The 20,933-nt window shown below is 37.9% G+C and overlaps 1 protein-coding gene across 1 annotated transcript in view; it reads left to right on the top strand.

The window, feature by feature from the left end:
• TJP1 (tight junction protein 1) overlaps positions 1-20,262 on the top strand; it is a 117,132-nt gene extending 96,870 nt beyond the window's left edge. Inside the window, exons 23-27 of the mRNA XM_024198507.1 lie at positions 2,513-2,685; positions 6,702-7,179; positions 8,679-8,896; positions 10,400-10,543; positions 18,749-20,262. Of these exons, the coding sequence (XP_024054275.1) occupies positions 2,513-2,685; positions 6,702-7,179; positions 8,679-8,896; positions 10,400-10,543; positions 18,749-18,843 (1,108 nt within the window). The 3' untranslated portion in view covers positions 18,844-20,262. The remainder of the gene's footprint in view (positions 1-2,512; positions 2,686-6,701; positions 7,180-8,678; positions 8,897-10,399; positions 10,544-18,748) is intronic.
• Positions 20,263-20,933: the final 671 nt, after the last annotated feature.

Raw genomic sequence — 20,933 nt, 5'->3', positions numbered from 1 at the left:
AATTTTCTAGAATGTTCTCTACCCATTTATTCAGTTGCATTACCCATTGATCCCAGTGCCTTCACAATGAGTTACTATTTGTTCTTCAGTATGTTGATTAGTCATTGACAATTTCTTTCGGTCAGTGGGAAAAGACTGTCTTATTACTACCAGTCTGTAGAGCACCCAGCATAATCGGGCCCTGATTCTTGCTCAAAGCTTCTACCTGCTACCATAATAGGAAATACAAATAAAACTTGTGCATTTAAAACAAAGCTACATTTTTGTGGAATACTCTTCCTTCCAAAGAGATCCTGTTTTCAGATGCAGTCTACATTTTGAAGTCTAAACTGGCTAAGTTTTTTGTCTACCGAATAGTTATAAATCTTTACTAGGTTAACTTTAAATGTTGTAGTAGAATACTTGTGAATGCCACTATGTCGGACTGTAGTCCTACAAGCTGAATGGGTTCAATCAGTTATCAACTACATATCTAGTAATTGCCTTAAAATAAGTGACCAAAGATAAAAAATGAGAGCCACTCATAGATGAGGTGACATCAAAGGTCTTTTCAGTTAGAGGCTAGTTTTCATCTTTGCATCTGATTTATGTGGCTTAGAAAGAGAACACTGTTTGAATAGCCTCTGTATTTTTTTTAAATATGACCATAAGTGATGTTTTTGGACAATGTTTAAATTATTCCATTCTCACTGAAATTCATGCATATTAACATTAAGTGGAGTTGTATGTATGTTGGAAAGAATATTCCCAAATTTTAATTGAAAGTGGAGCTAGTAATATTTTTCAGTTTATTGCATAAATCTTACTGCTTTCTCAATGATAAAACTAGATTAAACTTTTAGAACAATATACCTGCAGAATATCTGGATAATAATTCTTCGAGTAGTGTCCCTGTGGATGCTCCACTTTAGGTTTTTTACTCCCCGATTGTCCCCAACTCCTCAAGAAGGAAGAAGGGATCACAATAGTAAAGGTCACTTACAACACAAACCATGAAGTGAGAGAGAGAGAGTGTGTGTGTGTGTGTGTGTGTGTGTGTGTGTGTATATGTTTCACCTTTCTTCTCCCAGTAGGCAGAATTAAAAGATCACACAGTTATTTGGGAGAGTAACTACAGGACATGGTAATGCTGACCAGAAACCTTTTTTTAATGTGTGGACACTGATACTGGAGAGCTGAAAGAGTTTCTCTAGGAATAAGATTAAACTCTTCACTATAAAAACTTTCTCAGCTAGTCATCTGCAGTGCAATACTAACTACAGCATATGTGTAGTAAATAGCCCCAGAATGAGATAAGCATGATTTGCACCTACAGTATATCAAATTCTGAATACTAAAATTCTGTTTACAGTCAAGTAGAATGAGAGTCTGAAATTCTTTCATTGCACTCTAATAAAGTGTTGTTCAAGATATAATGAAGGTTTCTATTTCAGTCTGACCTGAACTTAACTACTGAGACCAGACACTTTGAGGCCTCACCTGCCTGTAATTCATGGACAAAAGTTTCATATTAAGCATAGCGCATGATCACTGTACATATACAGTAAGGTCTTGTGTCAGAATGCTAGCTGACAGAATTAAGTTAGTCTCTTTGTACAACGTCTTGTCATGTGAACAGTTCTAGGACTAACATGAAGTATGAAGAAATAATGTGCTTAAGATAGAATGACCATTTTTCTTTCATTCTTCTATTGCTGTTTGCTTTGCCATCACCTAGATTTCTTGGCTCTTACACTAGCTATGACTACTTGAAAAGGAACATCAAGTGGTAAGATTGCCGTTGATGTGAGGATGTTTTAAGGTGTCCTCTCACTGTTACATTTCTCACAGGCATTATGTGCACCTAAAATTTTAAACACAATGATTTTGAAAGTAAGTTTAAGTTACGATAGCCAAAAACTATAGGTATTTTTGAAAATTGGCCATTTCCTGAAATATCATGTGTGAGAAATATTTGAAATTTAAGTTTAAATTGCCTGCTTATTTAACTAGGTAAAATTTATGCACATAAAGCTAGTGAAGCTTAAGCTGATTGCATTTATAATTAAGATGGCATTGTTGAAATATCGGGTGTATTTAGAAGAGTTCTGACAGAAATCAGTCTTTCTATTGCACATCCAATTTATGCTTTTTTTTTTTAAACTGTTTTTTTTAATACCTACCTAAATAATAGCACAGTTCCTCAATTGAAAAACCACCCAAACTAAATTGAAAACGAAGGTTTTAGAGCTAAACATTACAAAAATACACCCAAAATATCATCTGCCTTTTGTTTGCCATCTTTTGGTTTGTGTTACTAATCTTTTTAAAGATTCAGTGTTGTCTTGAAATCTCTTGTGCTTATAAATGAATGTTTTGTACTTAGGACTGGATGTTATACAGAAACTGTTAATGTTCATAGGAAGAGATGAAAATTAGGTATTATAGAAGAAGAAATAGTGGTGAATTCAGGAACTGAAACTTTTGTAAAATTGGATGAGTCAGCCTATTGTTTTTCTTTTATTTTCAACAGGGGGAAGCCTACTGATGCTGAGCCCACAGATAGACCTGGTGGTGAAAAGCGCTATGAGCCAGTTCCTCAAGTTACTCCTCCTCCCCCACCTCCAGTACAGTATACTCAACCTCAGTCGATTAATAACCCTGTCGTACTTCTTCAGGCACATCCCAAGTCTGCACTTTCTGAGGGTATGAAATCTGAATGTTGGCATGTCTAATAGAAAGCAGTGTTGAATTTACGCGAGTGTTCTATTTGCCTAGTTTCCTATTCTCCAGTACAGACTTAAGTTACTGCACAAACTTTTTAAAATTGAACTATTCAGTTCTTGCACATGAAGTTTCTGTCACTACGATAATTTCTACCCAAGCTTAAGTAAAAAATGTAAATTAGTTGGGGAATTAGAACCAATAGGTTCAGCTAAAGGTGTTGATTAAAGATGCAGACATTTCAATTAATGGGGAATCTTGCTTAGACCACTTACACTTAAAGATACAAAAATCTCTATTTGTCAGGGACTTGGATGTATAATTTAGTACAGTGTCTCTCAACCTTTCCAGACTACTGTATCCTTTTCAGGATTGATTTGTCTTGCAAACCCAGGTTTCACCTCACTTAAAAACTACTTGCTTACAAAATCAGACATAAGAATATAAAAGTATCACAGTACACTATTACTGAAAAATTGCTTACTTTCTTATTTTTACCATATAAAATAAATTTGAATATAAATATTGTACCTACATTTCAGTGTATAGTATACAGAGCAGTATAAGCAAGTCATTGTATGAAATTTTAGTTTGTACTGAATTCGCTAGCGTCTTTTATGTAGCCTGTTGGTAAACTAGGCAAATATGTAGGTGAGTTGAAATGCTATACTTTTACAATTTGGAGACTCTACTGAGTTCTATGAAAAAATTTGATGGTAGCTGAGCCTCTTTTGGGAAAGTGTCCATATCGCAACAACTATTATATTGTAGTTGATTCCATGTTAGCAGTCTCAACAGAGATAAAGCAGATTAGTCTTTCTACTTCAATTTTATCTTTTTCTCCTTTATAGGCAGTCTCCCAGCTCCTCCTCACCCCCACAACTCTTTGAGCATGATGTGTGCTCTCTCTCAAGTCTGCGAAAATAGAGAATTTTCTACTTTGTTTAGGCAGCCTTAACAAAGAATGTCCTTTCTTTTAGCTCAAGCTTATGATGATGTTGCAGTGTAGCTCGTCTGTTGTTTGGTTCCAGCCACTTCAGCTACTTGTGGCTCTGTTTTACTCCATTTCATAAAAAGGTTAAAGCAAATTTGTGCTGTGTAAATTAGGCATACATTTATGGAAAGACATGTATGTACAATTTGTACATGTGCTAATACAGGTAACAAAAGTGTAGGTGACATGCCACTATGAAGTATACTAGTGTTGCAATTATTATTTGAGATTATTAATATGGGAAACCACTAAACACTTAACCATAAATTCCTTTATTAAACCCATAGGCCAAATGGCACTTATACAATTGCTCTAAACTTGCCTAAAAAGCCAAAGTAAAGCAATTTACTACATTCAAACAGTAACAAAACACTTATAAGCATTTCATCAAGATACTTACAAACTGGCTAAACCCAGGGGTTCTTAAACATATATTGGTTGCTCAAGTGTGGTCAGGCAAGTATTAGCAATGAACCCTTTAATAATTTACTTGTTTATACCCTTTAACAAACAAGTGATATGATATTGCCAATTACTGACTTCAGCTAAAAAACAATTTAAGACCATTTACCCTTATTTCCAGTCTTAATCCTGATAGGCTTTGGGAAGAAAGTAAATCTTTTCTTCCCCTCCTCCTTGCTGCCTAACGGTATTTTACTTTGCACCTGGGTTCACATAGGCTTTAATACTGGTATGTGGGTTTGGAAAGGGTCATGTTGGCTCATTTTAAGACAGATTATGGTTTTTTTGGGGGGGGGAGGGTGTCTTCTTTAAAACCATCTGCAGTTATCCCTATCGGCCAGAGGCCTTCTTTTTAGAAATTTTCGCTTCTCTCATTAGTTATTCTTTGAATCAGACATCCTCCCTACTTTATTCCTTCTGGCCTTATATCTTATTATTTTCAAGGCCTTCATTCTACTTGCTAGTCTGGACCTTTCTTTACAACACACAAATATATTTTCTTATGTAAACGTAAGCTTACTGTAATTCTTAAATTTCATATTCTACAACTAGGAAGCTAGCAGGGCTGACATCTAAGTAGTACATACCTAAATGTAACACACTTTTTATAGAAGACCAAAACTAGGCTACAAGACCTACATTTATTGAAAACTACAAATTCCTATGCCATGGCTGTGTAGGACCAGAAATGGGCAGTAAGCCTTTATATTTCTAAAAAATATAATTTTAATAATGTTTCTCTTAAACAGTAGCTTAATTTCAGTGCTGTTATGAAACCCTTAATGCTAACTTTGTGAGTAACATACAATCACATCCTACTAAATCTACTGCAAATTAGGGCTGTCAAGCGAGTAAAAAAATTAATCACGATTCATCGTACTGTTAAACAATAATAGAATACCATTTATTTAAGTATTTTTGGATGTTTTCTACATTTTCAAATATATTGATTTCAATTACAACACAGAATACAAAGTGTACAGTATTTGCACTGTAAAAAACAAAAGAAATCATATATTTCAATTCACCTAACACAAGCACTGTAGTGCAATCTCTTTATAATGAAAGTTGAACTTACAAATGTAGAATAATGTACAAAAAATGTTTTATTTTTGAATGCAGTTAATGTAAAACTTTAGAACCTACAAGTCCACTCAGTCCTACTTCAGCCAATCGCCCAGACAAACAAGTTTAGTTACAATTTTCAGGAGATAATGCTGCCCACATCTTGTTTACAGTGTCACCTGAAAGTGTGAACAGGCGTGCATGGCACTGTTGTAGCCAGCATTGCAAGATATTTACGTGCCAGATGCGCTAAAGATTCATATGTCCCTTCATGCTTCAACCACCATTCCAGAAGACATGCTGATGACGGGTTCTGCTCGATAACAATCCAAAGCAGAGAGGACCGACGCATGCTCATTTTCATCATCTGAGTCAGATGTCAGCAGCAGAAGGTTGATTTTTTTTTTTTTTGGGGTGATTCGGGTTCTGTAGTTTTCGCATCATAGTGTTACTCTTTTAAGACATCTGAAAGCATGCTCCACACCTCGTCCCACTCAGATTTTGGAAGGCATTTCAGATTCCTAAACCTTGGGTCGAGTGCTGTATCTATCCTTAGAAATCTCACATTGGTACCTTCTTTGTGTTTTGTCAAATCTGCAGCAAAAGTGTTCTTAAAACGAACATGTGCTGGGTCATCATCCTAGACTACTATAACATGAAACGTATGGCAGAATGTGGGTAAAACAGAACAGGAGAGACATACAATTCTTCCCCAAGGATTTCAGTCAGAAATTTAATTAACGCATTATTTTTTTAACGAGCATCATCAGCATGGAAGCATGCCCTTTGGAATGGTGGCCGAAGCATCAAGGGGCATGTCAATGTTTAGCATATCTGGCACATAAATACCTTGCGACGCCAGCTACAAAAGTGCCATGTGAATGCCTGTTCTCACTTTCAGGTGACGTATAAGAAGCAGTCAGCAGTATTTCCCGTAAATGTAAACAAACTTGTTTGTCTTAGCAATTGGCTGAACAACAAGTAGGACTGAGTGGACTTGTGGGCTCTAAAGTTTTACGTTGTTTTGTTTTTGAGTGCAGTTATGTAACAAAAAAATCTACATTTGTAAGTTACACTTTCACGGAAAAGATTGCACTACAGTACTTGTATGAGGTGAATTGAAAAATACTATTTCTTTTGTTATTTTTACAGTGCAAATATTTGTAATAAAAATAATATAAAGTGAGCACTGTACACTTTGTATTCGGTGTTGTAATATAAATCAATATATTTGAAAATGTAGAAAAACATCCACAAATAATTAATAAATTTCAGTTGGTATTCTATTGTTTAACAGTGCAATTAATCATGATTAATTTTTTTAATTGCAGTTAATTTTTTGTAGTTAATCGACAGCCCTACTGCAAATAAAAAATGTTCATAATAGACCTAAGTGTTTGAGCTGTAAAATTGAATATTAAGGCTTACATATTATGGATTTTTTTCATGTTTTTTTTTTTTCCATTTTGTGTTACAGTTAACTCCATGTCCGTAGATTTCCAGAATTCCACAGTGCCCAAGCCTGACCCACCTCCATCTCAAAATAAACCAGCAACTTTCAGATCTTCCAACCGAGAGGACACTGTGCAATCTACCTTCTATCCTCAGAAAAGCTTCCCTGACAAGGGTCCAATTAATGGAACTGAGCAGACTCAGAAAACAGTCACCCCGGCTTATAATCGCTTTACAACGAAGCCTTACACAAGTGCTGCCAGGCCATTTGAGCGAAAGTTTGAAAGTCCTAAATTCAACCACAATCTACTGCCAAATGAAACTCAACATAAACCAGAGTTGCCCTCAAAGGCTCCAAATTCTCCTCAACCAATTTTAAAAGCACATAGCTCATTGCAGCCTTCTGAGTTTGACAGTGGAATGGATACATTCTCCACGCAGGCAGACAAGCCTAAATATCAACCAAATAACATTAATGCTGTGCCTAAAGCCATTCCTGTAAGGTAAGATTTTTTTCTTTTTTCTTTTATACGTTTTTAAGAATGGAGTTGCTCGTGAAATTGCAGTTTTTTTAGGCAGTGTGTCCAGTCCTGGGTGAATTGCTGTTAGTTTGCCCAGACTCTCTAATCCAAAAACCAGGATGCATCTCCTGGGACTAACACTCGAGGCTTTTGGGGAGATGTGGGGTGTCCTGTCTGCCTGTATCCTACTTTTTAATAATGAAGTTGCATTCTTATCTTGTGTCTTTTAGTAAAAAATTAACACGTGTCTTGCTCTAAACAACTCCTTTCCAGAAGCTGAAATTACTGAATTATTAATGTCACAACTTAATATTGCAAATTCAGTGGGAGTGGTCTTTTATGTGTTGAGGAGGCTATATTTTTATTTCAGGTCAATTTTTAAAAGCACTCTTTTAAAAAGAGATCAGTCATTTCAACAACTGTGTTCTACCTGCTATGAGACCAAACAAACTGTTTAAGAGTAAGCTGCAATTACCCATTCTCAAATTATGGAGCTACCATAAAACTAAAAATCCACTCCTCTATAAGGGGCATACTTTTAGCTAACTTGAGCATTTCCTCAATTTATTTGTTTTAAAATAGGGTATGTGTTTGTAAAATATTTTGTCTCATTTGCCATATGTTATGTGATCATAATGTATGATTCAAATTTGAAATAGTTTTTACTGTTTTTTTTAAAATTCAGTAATGCAACATAAGAATGAGCAGTTTGCGCTAAAGCAGTTGGGTTTTTTTTTTATGCCATGAGAAGCTGAGCTGATACTGATTTGTTAAATTATTGGTCTCTTTCCAAAAGAAATGAGTGCTTCTGAAATTGACGCAAAATCAACTTAAGTACAATAAACCTCCCGATAAAATGTGAGGTTTTTTCCAGTCCTCCCCAACATTCATTTCACAGCCTGGAAAATGGCAGGATTCTAAGTGGTATTTGTTGATGCTATAGAAGTTAAGGCTGACAAACTGTCCTTACTTAAAGATAGGTGAAAGAAAAGTCTCAGTGAGGTTCATATAAGAATTATCAACATAATACATCTGCTTTGTGTTTTTATATGATACTAAACTCATGACAAATGTGGTGCTGGAACAACAGAATTCTAGTAAATTTTAGTCCTCTTATGCTGAGCTCTGTAGTTGGGGTAACTATTCTAAAACAACCCTAAAAACTGAGCATTTGAAAACCTAACTAGTTCTGAGCGGTCCAAAATCTCTAGTTAACTGATGCCGTTGGTAAATTTCCGAGTTAATTTTTTTGTGGCTACAGCAGAAATGCATCTCCATTTATCCTTTCTCTCAAAAGATAAGCAAAAATTATACTATTCCATTTGACTTATTTCTTAGTTGAGACTGATTACACTTTAAAAGGGCTAGCCTGCCTAATGTAACCATTGCATTGGTAAATTAATTCAAAATACAGTGTGTGCTACTGATTTTGGGGGAGGTATATAAAACTGCTGTGCTTAATCTATGTATCTCACATTTAGCCCTTCAGCACTAGAGGATGACGAGGAGGAGGATGGACACACTGTAGTAGCCACAGCAAGAGGTGTTTTTAACAGCAATGGTGGTGTATTAAGCTCCATAGAGACAGGAGTTAGTATAATTATACCACAAGGAGCCATTCCAGAGGGAATAGAGCAAGAAATCTATTTCAAGGTCTGCAGAGATAATAGTATCCTCCCACCTTTAGACAAAGAGAAAGGTAAGAGTTGTCTTTGTATCTTAATATACCATCTAATGTTATTAATTATCTAAGCACTGACTGCAAAACATTGGAAGACATGGTCTCTGCCCCCAAGAAGCTCACCAACTAGAAATACAGAGGAAGTAGTATTCTGTTCAATTATATTTTCAGGTGGGAGAATAATTCAGGGTGTCTCCATTTTGACTATAATTTTTAATATCGAAGTATGTTGACATGCACAAATTAAATTTTAATATACTTTGAAAATAATTTTTTTAAATGACTTTCATTGCTTCATTATCTCTATAGTCAGTGAATGGGTGTATTCTGGTCTGCCAGGTTAATGTTTCCTCACATGATATAGGACTGAAAGCATTATACAATTTATCTTTTTAAAAATTAAGTGAAGTGTTAGCCAAATACATTGAGAAAATTTACCTCAAATGCTGGACGTTTCAAAGACCTACTAACAGCCAAATTTTTTCTGTCCTTCTTTGCATTATAAAAATAGGCGTGAGGTAGAAAATACTCAAGCAAATGAGATTTTTTGACTTGGTTTTCAGACAAGCCAGATGATGCAATCACTGAATGACTATTGCTGTTTCCTAAAACACACACTTTTTACTGTGTATTAAAGTGGCAAGTAGTACAGCATGTAACCTAGGAATATCTTTTTATTGTAGTCAGTTTGTTTTTTCAATAGCCACTCCAGAACCTAGACAAATGGAAACTAGTAGTCCTTTAAACATATACTATACGTGTCTCATTTATGTAAGTTAAGGAGAAGTTGTTCTCTCCTTCAGGACTTCAATTTTGGGAATTTACAATTGAGGCACTATATTGGTACTTTGCGGCACAAGATTCAAAGCAACTCTAGACCTATCATCTGAATATGGGTGGTTTAGTTGAGGAGCGTGTTCTCATTACCATCTTGAGCAGCTAAATGCAAAAATAAAAACTCTCAATTCCTTGTACCATGACTTTTGACTGTTAAGAGAGGGCTGGGCTCTTAGGCAACTATTTGCTAGCTCAGCTATCACTTTCAACAAGTGACTTTTTGGGTTCTTGCTTCAACCCTGTGCATTCCCTTGTCAACACTAAGATGGTTGACATCCTAGTGGATAAACCACCACTAGCAGTAGCATGAGCAAAGCTGTGGTGTTGGCAAGGCACTGAGAGGTTCACATGTTTGTACCTCTGGTGTAGCAGCACATGTTTGGAATTATAGGTCAGAAAAATTCTAATGTAGTCAAATAGTCTGGCCTGTCTGGCCCTATGCCTTTCTTTTTGTAATATGATCCAGTCCAGTTGAAATTCAGTGGAGTATGGTAATAGGAAAGGCAACCAGAAACAACCTTGCTGAGTAGCTCTGTTTTATTTTCAAGGCTAAATTTTCATAGGTTTTATAAATTAATGTCTTCATATTTTGCTCTTGTTGGTGTATGAAGAAATATTGAATGTATTTTAAGGAGTACATGTTTCCACTGCTAACCTTTTATTTTTGTTTCTCTTTAACTGTAGGAGAAACACTGCTTAGCCCGTTGGTAATGTGTGGGCCCCACGGACTAAAATTCCTGAAGCCAGTGGAGCTGCGCTTACCACATTGTGCGTCTATGACCCCTGATGGTTGGTCTTTTGCTCTAAAATCCTCCGACTCCTCGTCGGGTATGCTGTCCTCCCTCTGTCCTTTTGGGGCTTTTGGGTGCTATCGTGTAATTTAAGATCACTTGGCTAAAGGTGACAATGTGTAATATATAACTCAATCATTGTATTTGTGTCAGACTCTCCATTTCACTTTCATTACTCATGGTGCAAATTCATGGCTAAAATCGTGGTTGACAAACCAAGATGGTAAAGAAAAATACAGTATTATATTATCTATCTTATCCATGGTCCGTTAAATAGCATCATACTTTCCACTTTTTCTTCTTCCTTGAGGACTGTTACAGCTGCAAACACTTAAATTGTAAATTTGCACTAAAATAAATTGGGGGGAAATGATTATGTACCCCTAATTGGCTTTTATACCGCAAACTCATGTCTTCTGCTTAATTGGCCATATTACTTTGGCAAATTGTAAATTTAACCTCTGCACTCCTAAATCATGACTTATTACATGTTAACTGTTTTCATATTTGCAAGTTGATGCTTACAATCAGACCATTTAAGAAAACTACAGTGTTTGTCTGTAAAAGCATTCTACAGTTCATTCTAATATGGCTGGATTTTCCACACGACTTTCTTGCTTGCTTCCACCTGTTTCTTCACCAATCTCCTTTTTGCACCCAGAATTATGGAGAGAGGCTTTTCATAGTTGAAGTTGCAACCAGGTTTTAGTTTTGTATGCCTGTTCTTTTTTCCTGTATGCTCACTACCACTTTCACCCCCTTACTTGGAACAGAGAAAACATTGTTGGCTGAAATTCTGGGTGATCAGTATTAGGCTGAAGTAGACTTTTTATGTAAGTTTCAAGCAATTTCATGAAATGTCTCAAGTTACAGCAATTTAAAAATTAATATCTGCACATTTGAAGAAAGTCAAGGTTTTATTCAGCTACTTTCTAACATTACAATGGAAGGATTTACACCTCTAATGTGTACATATAATCTGTATATAATATTTAAACACAGTACTTATGTATACAGTATTTAAAACAAAATGTATTGTCATTAATGTATCTATACCTGTCAACAATGCGTTGACACTGAAAGATTAGAGCATCAGTTTTGATGATGGGCATCTGATTTAGAGAAATCAACATTTGGATGGTTTTTATGCTATTATATGCTTGTGTTCCGTACATCTACTTAACTGTATGTACATATTTGAAATGTTAAAACATTGATACTTAAGTGGCGGGGACCCAAAAAACACCATCACAACTACATAAAACTTTTTAAAAAGCAGTCATATTTTGTAACTGAAAAATCTATTCATGAATTTACTTGAAATGAAAGGAGAAACACTAGTCCTCCCAAATAGTAATCAAAACTTCTTTAAGACAGATCATTTTTCCTCTCCTAAATTAGCCTGTGTTCGTGCGTGAGAAAGAGAGAAAGCATATACAAGTACTAACACTTTCTGTATTGGAGTTATAACACAACATTTTATTCTGTTTAACTGAAATGGGATGTATCAGTAATCTTGCTTTTTGAGACAATTTCAGAATTAGGCAATTTTGTCTTCTGATATGTAAGTAGACCATACTGTGTCTTAAATAAATATTTGTTTTCTCTTTTTAAATTAGCTGGTTACAGGACTCTGATTTTTCAGGTGCCTTTATAGTAGTGGTTTGCAACACTATGGTGCTTTTTCTATTCAATCTTTTGCTTGATGTCAGCTTTTTGCTTGATCTCAGTTGTTTCCATGTCCTGTTCTTTAAATGAACATTTAATTACATATACTGACCTACTCTCTGCTACACTTAAGTCAGAAATACTTGTATATTATCCCTAAAACATCTGAAATTCTTGGTTAATCTCATTTTAACTTTTGAGTGGAGAGAATTTAAATTGTATCTTTAAATGACTAACAGTACATTCATTTCCTTTTATATTACACTTGTTGCACTGTATTAGTTTGATATTGTACGGTCATTACTTCAAAGGATTTAAATGCCCAAATTATGGGAAAGTAGTCGTATCTTCAACCTGTGGAGTAACAGTTATAGGTTGTATTGGTTAGAATCTAATCTACACCATAGGTGTGTTTTAAAATGTTTTAGATTGCCTCATCTGTGAGATTAAAACCTACCCTTATTACAATCTAATTTTTGACCTTTTGCAAATTTATTCAGGTATTTTACAAAGACTCAGGTTTCCATATTGAATGGAATTAATGTATTTACAGAACTGAAAATCCTCCAGCAGCACTAAACTTCTATTTGAGAACAGTTTTAAATAATTAACATTCGTTGGCTGCAATCAGTTGATTTGTTTTTAAATTCTATAAATACACATGACAACCCTAGGCCATTTTTACTTTTCCCAGTCTCCACATCAGGTGTTATCATTTCAGCACATTGTGTAATTCATGTTTGTTTTCATGGGTTTCTCCAGAAAACAACTGGAATTTACATTTGTCTCCTTTAACACAAAGGTTTGAGATGCTGTATTATGTAAATGTCTCCAAATCTTAAGACAGATGTATTTTTTGGCCCATCTTATTGAAATTTTATAGTGCCATTTATCCTTCAGGCTTTAAAGAACACTACTATGTTTATCTCAATCTACCACTGAAATGGTAGAATGAGGACACTATATTTTGGACCAGCAACATCTTGCAATGGTTTATTGGGTTGGGAACGTCTCAAGTTGAAACTGCAAGGGACAATAAGTATAGACTGGAATTAATCTTCTGAGTTCTGTCAGATGACAACTAAGAATAAACCCTCTGTTTTTAAAGAAAATATCACAGGAGCTTTAATGACATATCAGTTGTAAATCTTATCTAAAGTAAATATCAGCAAATTACCATCTCATTAGCACATCAGTGCTTTAGTAAAGTTTCTCCGGAAGATTAGTAGTAGTTCTTCTTTGACTTGCTGCAGACATGTATACCATTTAGATGTGCACGTGCCCAGCACACACAAGCTGTAGAAATTCGCCTAGCAGTACCTGTAGGGGTGGCGCTGCCCTGACCCCTCTCATTTCCTTCTCATTGCCTGAGACTGGAGTTGGAGCACCCTGGGTAGTGTTTCTTCACACTGCCCTTTTTTTTCCCCTTCTCTGTCTGAGAACTTCTTGTAAATAGTTTAGTTAGTTGTTTTTTAGCAATACCATAGATTAGTTAGGGAATTTAGCAGTAGTTTCCCGGTGGAATGCCTTCACCAGGATTTAAACAGTGCCTTTTATGCGGAGGGGCTATTCTGAATTGTGATATCCACACATGGTGTTCACTCGGCCTGGGAAAGGGGCACATTAAGGATAGGAGCTCCATCTATAAGTCCTTCAAGAAAAGGACACAGATGGCAAGGGACTTGAGACTCAAGCAGTACCTAATGGAGCAAGCCATGAGGCCTATATCAGCATAGGAGATGGTACCAGTATGCTGATGTTCCTCGGCAGGACTCTGAGGCGGCCTCTAGCAGGAAGATATTCTGTTCCTCTTCCTCAAGTCCTCCAAGAAAAAGGACCAAAAAATCACCTATGTCTGGACCTCCACGTCCTACCCCAACACCCCGAGTGTGTCTGAAATTATAAGGCCATATAGCCACATGTATCTACATAGTGCAGCATGAGAGGCTTGTCTGTTGTCCAAGTTACCATTCACTAGACATTCTGGTGTGAGTACCTCCGGAAATACCAAACACCCTGCCGCAGTGGCAGACAATTCAGGACAATGTGTGTCAAGGGGTTCCCTTTGTTGGTGCCATGCCTACAGAATGTGAGTCACTGGTGCCTCCTCCATAAGTTAGGGAGTGCATCTGGAATCATTAACAATTCAGGGATTGTGATTGGAACAGGAAGCGTCCTGTTATGTTGATGTGCTGGAGCTTCGGGCAATGTACAATGTGTGGCGGGCCTTTTGGCATCACATTCAGGGAACAACAGTGCACAATACGCATGGACAATATCACTGTGATGTACTATGTCAACAAGCAGGGAAGAGCCCATTCCAGTCAACTTCATCATGAAGCAATAAAATTTTGGCACGTCTGCATTAAAGAAAATATCATGCTAGTAGTGGCTCACTGACCAGGCTCTCAGACTCAGCTGGCCGATCACCTTAGCAGAATCTTTTCGAACTACCACAAGTGGTTACTGAAGAACAGTGTGCTGAGGGCCCTCTTCCAAGAATGCCAGAATGCCTCACAAATGGATTTCATCTGAACTGGGGTCCGAACTAATCCCTCTTATCCCTCAGGTTATCCTCAAACTCAAATTGGACCATGCCAAGCTGATCACGATTTTACCAGCGTGGCCGAGATAATATTGGTTCTCCAATCTTCATATGCTATCAGTTTGACCTCCCAAGTCTTTCCATTTTCTCCCTGACCTGTTGACTCAACGTCATGGCCAGAGTGTTCATCCAGACAGTCTACACCTTACCGCGTGTATATTGTGTGGCTAGATAAGGAGGACATGCGGTGTTCAGAAGCAGGAAAGTTCTGCTTAGTAATAGAAAATCATCTACGAGGGCCACCTACTTGTCTAAAAGGAAGCAGTTTTCAATTTGGGTAATCTCTAAGGGAATTCATCACATGTCAGCCCAGATTCAGAACATTTTGGACAATCTGTTGCAGTTGAAATCTTCAGGCCTGGCTCTTTGCTCCTTGAAAGTTCATTTGGCTGCAATTTCAGCTTTCCACTCTACTTTTTGGGGGAAGTCAGTATTTTCAAGTCCTATGGCAAGGAGGTTTCTGAAAGGCATTGTCTGTCTCTTTCCACCAGTGAAGAAAATGGTGCCATTGTGGAACCTTAATATGGTGCTGAATGCACTAATGGGTTCACCATTAGAGCTACTCATTGGCTCTCCTCTCCCAGAAGACTAACTTCCTGGTAGCTATCACATCCACTAGACAAATCAGTAAATTACAAGTCTTAATGGTCAATCCCCTGTACACCCAGCTCTGCAAAGACAAGGTAATTTTAAAACCACACCCAGAATTTCTGTCAAAAGAGATATCTGTTTTGCCGTAATCAGGTTACTGTGTGACTGGAATCCTCCGGGTAGAACCTGAAACTGTGGGACCATGGTGCATCCTAAACTCTCCTGTCTTGGGTGTCTCCCACAAAGTTATGACAGTGACAAGCACCAACACCCCTCCAGGCAGTATGATCACTCAGCCATTGCCATCTGGAGCCCAACACCCTGCTATATTGCATGAATGCTCCCTGAGCCACTCAGAGAGAGGCAACAGTCCATCTCCCCTGCCCCGCCTTGCACTGCAGAAATATACTGTCTTGCACTGCTCAAGGCTCCCTTGGGCAATGCAAGATCATTAATAAATTTGCCACTTCTTCGTAGAAAAGTGGACATGCACCAGCCTTTGTAATCTGACCTGAGATTCCACAAGCACTTCTACCTAAAACATATATAAAACAGATTTTATTAACTACAGAAAGATTTATTTTAAGTGATAAGTAGCAGGCGTAGAGATCAAAGTTGGTTACCTAATAAATAAAAATAAATTCACAGTCTAAATTCTAACAGACTAAGCAAGATTTGAATCAAACAGACTCTCACCCCACTGTCTGTTACAGGCATCTTACAGTTCTTAATACTCAGACAGAGCTCCTTTCCAGCTTGGAATCAATCTCCCAATCTCTCAGTCTTTGTCTTCTAGATAATCTTCCAGGTATTAAGATGGGGTGGGGGGAGGGGGAAGAGAGAGGAGAGAGGCCAAGTGATGATGTTACTGTCTCTATTTTTATACCTTCTTCCAGCTGCGAGAAAGATCCTTGCTGTGATGTTGGGGCCAGGCAGTCTCCACTGCCTGTGTGCGCTCTCTGAGCAAAATCTGGAAAAGTGGATTTTTTATTTTTTTTTTGATGGGGCATCAACACTTGTCAGGCCATCCTTTGTTGCAGCTGAAAGGCTAGCTGTGGGAGTTTCCCAATCTCACAACATATTTCAGTAGCACTATGACAGGGCGGGACTTGCCAGTGCGGCACCTCCCACTAGTCGCTCCGGGAATTAGCTCAGTCCATGGGGAGCGCCCACTCTTGGTGGTGTCCCGTCTGCGTCTCACCCTCCGTTGGCGCCGGGACCCGTGTTGCTCCCTTCTGTTCATGGCGTCCCCTTCAGGACACTGCCCTCTGGCAGTGCCCCCCCCAGTCCGTTCCCCCTCCCTTCCAGGGGGGGGGGGGGGGGGGGGGGAGGTTAACAGCAGTCCTCCACCTGCCGCAGTGGCCACCTACACCCCAAAGTTTAACCCCTTCCGTCAGGGGTATGGTGTAGTCCAATATGGGCACTTCCCACAGCCAGGTGCAATATAAGGGGGAAGGGGGGGGACCCAGGCCCACCCACTACTCTGGGTCCCGACCCAGGGACCCTCTAGCGGCAGCCTCCCTGCCCTCCTTTTCTCCCCTCGCTTGCTGTCCGCTCTCGCTGGGTCACTTCCCCTCTGACCCTTTGCACCCTTTAGGCCCTTCCCTCAGGGCCTGCAGCCTGGCACTCCCCCAGTGCTGGTCTCCTAGCTCAGGAGACAGACCTTCCCTGTTGGAAGTCTGGGAGAGACTGCCTGCTCCTCTCCTAGGCAGCCTATATATAGGGCTGAGCCTGGCCCTGATTGGCCGCCACTTGCTCAGGCCTTCCCTGATTGGCTGCCACTCAGTGCAGCCGCTCTGGCCTGCCCTAGCCCAATCTCTCATAAGGGTGGGGCAGCTGCCCCCCACAAGCACATGCAGCAATACTTCATAACTTCACATACAACGATAGTACATACAATCCAACAGAATATTAGTGTTCAACAGATCAAGACTTTTAAAATGATACCTCACAAGGCATCTGTCATACCAAACATATCAATCATATCACAGTGGTGAATATGGGGGCTCCAGGATGCTACTTTGAGGTACAGTGTGTCACACTTTCTTACCTGTATTTTTTCCCCCAAATCATATTTGGGTGCAGAAGAATGTCTTAGACGTGAGAAGGTATTTGACATTTTATCCGGAAAGGATAAACCATTTTGTTCTTTACCTCGTCATTCATATCTTACATTGAGTGGATGAAAGGACAATTGGTTTCTGCTCAAACCATTTCTAAATGGATATCTATATTACTACAACTTTTGGAGTGGCTTAGATTATGTCCCCAAGCTCAAGCAACATCAACAGCAGTTTTTAGAGATGTTTCCATAGTGTATATCTACAGAGCTGCAATGTGGTCTCCAGTGAACGGCCTTTGTTAGACATTATGCTATCACCACAGTATCAAGGACTGATGCAAACTTTTGGGAAGGCAGTTCTGCAGTCACTGTTTAAATAGACTGAGCCCCACCTCCTCATTAAACGGCTTGAGTCACCTGCGTGGCATACATGTCTGCTAAGATTTGAAGAAAAGATGGTTACTTACCTGTGTTGTAACTGTTGTTCTTCAAGATGTAGATGCAGACATGTATTCCACAACCTACCCTCTGTCCCTTCTGCAGCTGAGTCCCCAGCCTAAGGTTTGGTGTGAAGAAACTGAGCGGGATTAGGGTAGCACCACCCATATATAGTCAGGGGAGGGACCATTACACAAAGGGGCACAAGCATCATCCCTACTGATACTGCTAGGCCTATTTCTCTGGCTTTGGTATACTGGGCATGTGAACAGCTGAGTGGAATACATGTCTGCATCCACACCTTGAAGAACAGTTACGACACAGGTAAGTAACCATCTTTTTTCAGTCAGTTATATTGCACTACTGGTATACTGTGTTCAGATAAAAAAATTACTCCTAATACAAAATAAAGTTCCCACTACTTCATAGCGAGTAGAACAACTTATCTTGAGTTTTGACTTGTCTTTGTTAAAATTATTAAATGGATTCTTGAAGGATTAGTTAATGTAGCCTAGTAAAATGTCCTAATTTTCTGTTTTTTTTAATACAAAAGTCCTGTTAGTATCCAATATAGATTAGTTTTGATCATTTGAAGGGAAAGCACTATGTTGGTGCTGCTGCAGAGCAAATCTGTTTTGTATGTACAAAAGTCCTTGAGTACGACCAAGTCTCTCTTGAATTACCACAACAACAAGCAGTTTACTAAATTAAAACTTTACCATCCATGGACTCTTTCTGAGTAAAATACAGACTATACTTTTTATTGCAAAACGTGTTGCTTCTGAACTAAAAGGTACTATCCAAAAACATGGTTCTTTCAAGATGTACGCTGTTTGACGTTGGATTCTAAACACCAACATTGTGTTTTCCTCCCACAGGTGACCCCAAAACTTGGCAGAACAAGTCTCTTCCTGGAGATCCAAACTATCTTGTTGGAGCAAACTGTGTCTCAGTCCTAATTGACCACTTCTAATCCTTAAATTAGCTGACTGAGTAAATAATGTGAAACTGAGATGGACCTTACATATAAACTGAATGACTCTATCAAGTATTAATGGAACTTACTGTTTAAGCATCTTGCTTTAACTAACAATGGTTAGCAAGTACACTCTTGAACCATGGTCAGAATACATGCCACAAACAGGAAGTATACTATGGAAACAAGGTGGGGTTCTTGTGGGTTCCGAATGTTGGGTTTTTTTTTTGTTTTGTTTAAAATGGACACAGCTAGTGTTTCATTGTTAAAACTTTAAAGTATCAATGGAATATATACAGAAGAAATGAATTTGGTTCATAGTCCACTGGTTGAACTACAGAATTTGGCATTTTTATTTTTTTTTAACTTGGGGGTGGGGGTGGTTTGGTGGGTTTTGTTTTTTTTTTAACTTTTGTGTTAAAATACACACTACTATATTTCCATCTCTGGTTTTTAGATGGCTCTTTTGGTGTACATGTCCCATAAAGTAGCGGTAAACTTTTGACTAGCACAACTTAGATGTTTTCCTCTACTGTGAGGAAAAGCACGTCTACTTACTGTACATGAAAACATTGTTACTTTTCTTTGTCATGGGAAAGATAGAAAGCATGTGAGATGACTATGGTTCAGTTGCCTCTGTGGATTTGTAAATTAACCAACACATTACTACAGACATATTAACCAGCAGGGATGCCTTACCCTCATGTTTTTAATAGTCTTAGTTCTCTGTATTACTAAGTTTGTATGGCTTTTGTGCTTAACTAGATAATATATCATGAAACAGATTGATAAAGTGACTTATTGTGAACTTGCTGGTTTAGAGAACAAGTATTGTTTGTGTTGATCAACCAGAAGAGAGCCAGAAGAAAATGATGGTATGTTTTCTGCTATGCATTTGAAAATTTATAGATGTTATAGAATGCCTGTATATAAAGCGTGCATACCACTTTTGTTCTTGGTTTGTAAATTAACTTTTATAAGCTTTACCTTTTTATATATAAATATATATAAAAACAAATCAAAGTTTCTTAAGGATATCTTTGTATTCTCATACCTTTTGAGCCTTGAACTTTGACATCTGCAGCAATAAAGCAGCATTTCTACAATATACAAACAAGGACATTTTTTTTAAATGCACAATGTTGTTACCTTTTTAAGTGCTGCATTTGAAGAATATAACTCGGAATTCTCTAGTTTGATTAAAATCTTGAAAAATATCCCTACTGTAATTTGTGATAAGGATGCTATACTATGTGCCCTGAAATGTATTTTTTTACTAATAGACAATTTATTATGGCACATCAGCACTACTACTGTTTAGATAATATACCACTGCATTCTGTTAATCAGTTATTAGCTATTCAGGTGTGGCTGATTTTTTCTTTGCAGTTATTAAAATTACACATTTCTAAATATACAGAATAAAATTGTTTTTAAAATAATAAAGGATATTTTCAGTATCTTATTGTTTCCAAAATGCATTTATGTGCACACTTCCAAATCAGTTTAGTTTCTGTTTTAAGGACCAGATTCTGCCGTCCTTACTCATGCTCAGTAGAACTTTATTTTGGGAGACTCCCCATTGAATAGTCTTAACTATTATAATAAAACCAGTTCAAGGTGCAATTGTGGTGTGAACCCACTGGGGCTACTCGAGAGTAGGATATTACTCAAAGCAAGTACAAGTGGCAGAATTATGCCATGAATCGCCATGGGTAAATTAGGCTCTTTATTGTATCAACTACACCTCTACCCTGATATAACGCAACCCAATATAACACGAATTCTGATATAACGTGGTAAAGCAGTGCTCCAGGGGGGCGGGGCTGCGCACTCCGGCGGATCAAAGCAAGTTCGATATAACGTGGTTTCACCTATAACACGGTAAGATTTTTTTGGCTCCGGAGGACAGCGTTGTATCGAGGTAGAGGTGTATGTAAATTAGTTTCTAAAACATGCTGGCAAGTTAGCAAACACATTTTCATTTCCTAAGATCTATTCCAAAATTTAAGGGAATTGTCCTATAGAGGCAAAATCCAATATAGGGCTGGCACTAGAAGGTCCTCAATAACAGGATGGCCGTGATA

This window comes from Terrapene carolina, unplaced genomic scaffold, assembly GCF_002925995.2.
Source record: "Terrapene carolina triunguis isolate 2854851 unplaced genomic scaffold, T_m_triunguis-2.0 Scaffold67, whole genome shotgun sequence".
Classification (NCBI taxonomy): Eukaryota; Metazoa; Chordata; order Testudines; family Emydidae; genus Terrapene; species Terrapene triunguis.
Note: the sequence above shows the minus strand (reverse complement) of the source record. Positions and strands in the feature narration are given on the sequence as shown.